Source organism: Schistocerca americana, chromosome 3, assembly GCF_021461395.2.
Source record: "Schistocerca americana isolate TAMUIC-IGC-003095 chromosome 3, iqSchAmer2.1, whole genome shotgun sequence".
Lineage (NCBI taxonomy): Eukaryota > Metazoa > Arthropoda > Insecta > Orthoptera > Acrididae > Schistocerca > Schistocerca americana.
The window spans coordinates 791,345,186-791,351,259 of record NC_060121.1 but is presented as its reverse complement, the minus strand read 5'-3'; the positions used below and the strand labels follow the sequence as shown (position 1 = coordinate 791,351,259).

The following is a 6,074-nucleotide window of genomic DNA, read 5'->3' as shown; positions in this document are numbered from 1 at the left end:
GTAAGAACGGTGCAATTTGAGGAAGCTGTCTTGCAGCATGTGGAGCGGGATCCTTCAATCAGCACTCGTGCAATTCCACATCACATGGGGACGAATCAGACGAATGTAAGAACAGTCCTTCGAGAGCAATTGTTACGTCCATTTCACTTACAGCGTGTCGACAACCTGGAACCAGCTGATTATCCACGCAGAGCAGTTTTCACAGTGGTACTTGGAACAGCGTGAAATGCATCCTACATTTCTATCCTCTGTATTGTTTACCGATGAAGCAACGTTCGGGCGAGATGGAGTCTTCAACATGCACAATTCGCATGTTTGGTGTGAGGATAAGCCACATGCCACAGTTACTAGCGCTCATCAAGTGCGGTTCTTCGTTAAGGTGTGGGTCGGTGTTGTTGGAAACTGCTTAATTGGGCCGTATCTGCTACCTAGTTAATGTCTCTTGATCATAAAAAAATGGAAAAGTGTTTGTTGATTTAATTAATTTGTCGCCAGAGAAATCTTCCTCTACCGGTTTAAAAACTCCTCATAGGAAAAAATGACATTAGGGAAAAATATTTGTTTTGGTGTTCCCTACAACCTCCAAGAGTTTGTCGGTTTAAATACTTCTCACCGTGTATAGCTAATGATTCCTCATTATGAACTTTATGGGAAAATGGACTTTATTTTTTTTATTTCTTTTTCTTTATTCCCAAATTCATGAAACATACATAACCACTTTCTAACACTTTTGGGTGGGTGTATTAAGACTAACTATCTCTGCTATTAGTACTACAGAAGTGGTTTATTAATGCATGCACACTATCTATTTATTAAGCAGCTTTTGCTATATGTGAATGATCGGCCTCTTAGCCTCTCTGAAATCTTGCCAGAGAGTTGCCCGTCCCTATCCACGTGGAGGCGGGCCGCTACTACTAGAGAAACCACTCCATTTATGCTACTCTTTTATTCCCCCCACCACCATACTGATCTAACTACAACTACTAGCTACTATGAATCAAAGACTTAAACAAACGTAGTATTTACATATTTATAACTGCGCATTAGATCTGAAGCGCATTTGCTCTCTCCCAAGGTAGGCTCGCTGGCCTCCCTTGAGATTTTATTCACCAATTTTGCGAAATTGCTGAACAATTCGCTTTTTGTCAATATTTCATTAACATTTCTTGTTTGCAGAAGATGCCTCTCCAATGAGGCAGCCTGTTCGTATATTGGGCACTCAAACACTGTGTGTTCTGGCGATCCTTCGAGGACACCACAGTCACACTCCGGTGTTGGCCTTTTCCCTATTTTATGCAGGTACGTGGGATAGGCACCGTGACCTGTAAGGAAGTGAACTAGGCCCTGTGAGGGCTTCATTATCTTGTTTTTTAGTCTTCCCCTTACTGTGGGTAGAAACCCATGGACTCTACGGCCTGTACTGGACCCATCCCATTCGGCCTGCCAAATGTCAAGCACTTTTCCTATGATGGCTTTAACGCTTACCAGAGAAATGCCCATTACATTTTGCACCATGTTGATGTTCTGTTTGCGCAGCCAGTAGAAGGCTGCGTGCTGCCTTATTATTAGGTCTAGTGGACATAGACCCATACGAGGTGCATTCAGGTTCTAAGGCCTCCGATTTTTTTTTCTCCGGACTGGAAAGAGATAGAAACATGTGCATTGTTTTAAAATGAGGCTGCGTTCATTGTCAATACGTCCCAGTGATGGCAGCACCGTACGGAAGATGGAATTTTACCGCCATCGGTGAGAATGAGAACTGTTTTAAATACTTAAAATGGCGACGTTTTCCTTACTTGAACAGCGTGCAATCATTCGTTTTCTGAATTTGCGTGGTGTGAAACCAATTGAAATTCATCGACAGTTGAAGGAGACATGTGGTGATGGAGTTATGGATGTGTCGAAAGTGCGTTCGTGGGTGCGACAGATTAATGAAGGCAGAACATCGTGTGACAACAAACCGAAACAACCTCGGGCTCGCACAAGCCGGTCTGACGACATGATCGAGAAAGTGGAGAGAATTGTTTTGGGGGATCGCCGAATGACTGTTGAACAGATCGCCTCCAGAGTTGGCATTTCTGTGGGTTCTGTGCACACAATCCTGCATGACGACCTGAAAATACGAAAAGTGTCATCCAGGTGGGTGCCACGAATGCTGACGGACGACCACACGGCTGCCCGTGTGGCATGTTGCCAAGCAATGTTGACGCGCAACAACAGCATGAATGGGACTTTCTTTTCGTCGGTTGTGACAATGGATGAGACGTGGATGGCATTTTTCAATCCAGAAACAAACCGCCAGTCAGCTCAATGGAAGCACACAGATTCACCGCCACCAAAAATTTTTTCGGGTAACCGCCAGTGCTGAAAAAATGATGGAAGCACACAGGATCACCGCCACCAAAAAGAATTTCGGGTAACCGCCAGTGCTGAAAATCTGATGGTGTCCATGTTCTGGGACAGCGAGGGCGTAATCCTTACCCATTGCGTTCCAAAGGGCACTACGGTAACAGGTGCATCCTACGAAAATGTTTCGAAGAACAAATTCCTTCCTGCACTGCAACAAAAACGTCCGGGAAGGGCTGCGCGTGCGCTGTTTCACCAAGACAACGCACCCGCACATCGAGCTAACGTTACGCAACAGTTTCTTCGTGATAACAACTTTGAAGTGATTCCTCATGCTCCCTACTCACCTGACCTGGCTCCTAGTGACTTTTGGCTTTTTCCAACAATGAAAGACACTCACCGTGGCCGCACATTCACCAGCCGTGCTGCTATTGCCTCAGCGATTTTCCAGTGGTCAAAACAGACTCATAAAGAAGCCTTCGCCGCTGCCATGGAATCATGGCGTCAGCGTTGTGAAAAATGTGTACGTCTGCAGGGCGATTACGTCGAGAAGTAACGCCAGTTTCATCGATTTCGGGTGAGTGGTTAATTAGAAAAAAAATCGGAGGCCTTAGAACTTGAATGCACCTCGTAATTACCAACAGTGCATCTGTTGGACTTGTGTTGAATGCTCCAACGCATCTCAACAGAACGTTCCTCTGTATTCGCCTGACAGCAGTGGCAGGCCGCACCAGAGCTAACCTGTGGGCCCACACACTGGATGCGTGCCCTACTATTGGTGCCAATATACTGTTTTTTGATAGATATTTATTGGACTGTCGCCATTGCGAGGCAACTGAACTGGTAGGCAGTGATGACTAGAGGATTCGAGCTACCTTCCTCACGTGCGTCTCCCGCGCCCGCCCACGCTTCGGAGGAAATGCGGCGGGTGGCCGCGCGTCCGCCTGACGTCACGCGGGCGGGCTCGGATATAAGCGGCCCCCGGGGCCGGCCGGAGCCACTCCGCGACCGGGAGCGCTCGCAACGAGTACGCACAGCAATGCCCGCGCTCGCCGCTCTCCTACTGTGCGCCGCAGCCTTGGCTGTCGTGGCGACGGCGGCGCCCTCCGACCGACAGCAAGCCCGCTTCACGGCGCTCATGCAGCAGGCGCGCAAGTTCAAGTGCCGCGAGCCGCGGCCGCGCGCCGTGCTCTCCACGGAGCTGGTCTACGTGGGCCCTTCGGAGCGAGTGGACCCACCCTACGCTGTGCTGCACCGCTGCGACGGCGGCGCCGGCTGCTGCGAGAGCCACGACCGCGTCTGCGATGTGCGGGACGCGCAGGAGGTCACGCTCGTCTTCCTCGTGTCGGACACTGTGCGAGGCGGCTCCGAGTACCGCGAGGCGACGCATACCAACCACACGCGGTGCCACTGCGTCAGCAAGGAGCCCCAGCCGCCAAAGTAGCAGGAGGTGTCCCCCGCTGCTGCGCCGCCGGTCCCGACGCCCGAGGGCGTCTTAGAAGCATCGGTGTCCACCGGCTCTCATCGGCCACGCTCTGCCGCAGTGACGTTGATCGCGATAGTATTATCGGCAGGCTTGGCCTCTGCCGGCTGTTGACAAACAGCGAAACTGGGACGGCGACAGCGGGGACGTTATGCAGAACATCTTTCGGGTATAGCTCGACAGCGTGTTACAGTACCCGATTGGCAGACGCAAGGGTGAATCAAACGCAGAACCGTCCGCGAGTCCGGCGAGCCCTTCTTTCGCACATCGCCGGTGCCGCCTCCTTCGTTGCTGCGACACTCCAAAGCTTTCTCTACTCTAGTCCTGCTGACAGTGTAACTGTGCAGTGGAAGTGTTACTGAATTGTTGTGCTCAATGTGTTTATGTAGGTGTAAGTGAATATGTCTTTGCAAAGCCTCTCTCGCAAAAGTACCGTCCACCTTTCTACGATAAGGTTTCTGTCACACTACCGTTTCCCCTGATGCTGCACGACTGCTGCATCACAGGTATGACAAAGACTGCTTTATTTCCAAAGATCTTTCTCATTAGACAGATTAGGCAAACTGCCATAGGGAAAGAGTGACCGTCTTGTAAAAAAAATGTTGTTATGTATTTTGACCTCCACTCACACAAATTGCATCGTCATCGGTTTTGACTCTTCACCAAGACATCATTAGATTAACTGAATACGTTACATAGTAACTCGTTACCAGTACCGAGTTACTATACAACGTTTTCAAATCATTTGATCATGACTTGGTAATAAGTAGAAATCTTTAACGATCCGACATGTGTGACCTTTAGCTGTCTTGTTAGTTAGTTTACAAATCGATTACTGAAACTCTCGCTGCAACAAGTGATATATATGTTGTTGTTGTTTCTGTGGTCTTCTGAAGACTGGTTCGTGATAAAGTTTAATAATTTCAAGGCTCAGATTCTAAATACGTATCTCGGAAAGTGAATATTATGTCATAAATAAATATCGGAATCAGTATTATTTAGGAACAGTAGCAAAAAAGATATTTGCAGCCGCTACTGTTTGTTATGAATGAAATGCTGAGTTGCACTCTGAAATCCAGGAAGAGCAATATTATATATTGTAGGGTTCCAGTATGTCGATGCAATTTGCGAAGAAGAATGCCGAATGTCTTTCAAGGCACTTTTTGTGCTCGCTCAATTTAAATGTTAATGCTCCATGTATTTTAGATGTAGTAGGTTATGTGATGTTATCATATCATACTTGCCCTAGTCTGTTATAATTTGACATTCCAGTATAAAACATATGTAAAGTTATTTATTATTGCTTGTATTTATTTTATTTATACTTATTTATTAAAAGGAAAGACCATTTATTTGGGAGAGGTAATTTATTTTTTAAACATTACCATTATCAATTAACCCGTCATTTGCCAGTATCAGCTTTACTGAAAATTTGTATAAAACTTCTGCTGTGGAAACTATACGACTGTACAACAAATTTAGCACGAGAATAATAACAAGCACTATTATAAAATACTTTGTCGTATTTACTTTATTTTGAAGTTTATCCTTTGATTTCAATGCATCACCAAAAGCCATCTGTTTCACATGAATTTACAAATGAGTGTGTTTCTTGTGTTGTGGTCTTCTACAAAAACCATGGAGAGAATTATTCTCTACTGAGTATTAATGGTAAAGCAGATATAAAGTTATTCAATGCTCTATGAGATGTAAAGTTATTCAGTGTTCTATGAGATATAAAGTTATTCAATGCTCTATGAGATATAAAATTATTCTTGTTCTGTAGCTTTCAATTTTATAGAACTCATGTCGTACTTAAATTAGCCGAATAATTTTCTGGTCTTATTATCTAGTTGTTGAATGTCTCCACGTCGGCGTCGTGTTGATAAGTAGTGTGACACGTGCCAATGACCTGGAACAATTATTGGAGGGCGGGAAGAAGTATCTCGAGATAAGCCAGTTATCACAGCTTAACGCAGAAACACTACACTCTATTAAAACATTTCCATAGCAACACGATACGGTACGCAAGGAATTCCTCCGCAGCGCACTTATCTTAAAGCAACTGACAGCGTGCTGTTCCTTCGCGTTTTTTGCCTCGAAGCTCCTTGAAGGTCAGGAGAAGTGCTCACGTGCCAACGTAAACAGTAATTTCGAACCAGGAATATGATATAAACAATTCTCAGACGGAGGTAATTATTCAGAAGATTCACAGCTGATGCAAGACAACAGAGAAAACAAACGC

General features: G+C 45.8%; 1 protein-coding gene across 1 annotated transcript; it reads left to right on the top strand.

Moving 5' to 3' along the window:
* Positions 1–3,360: 3,360 nt before the first annotated feature.
* On the top strand, positions 3,361–5,324 carry LOC124606687. Its single transcript, XM_047138706.1, has one exon. The coding sequence runs from the start codon at positions 3,386–3,388 to the stop codon at positions 3,788–3,790; it is 405 nt and encodes a 134-aa protein (XP_046994662.1). The 5' UTR covers positions 3,361–3,385; the 3' UTR covers positions 3,791–5,324.
* The last annotated feature ends 750 nt before the right edge of the window (positions 5,325–6,074 follow it).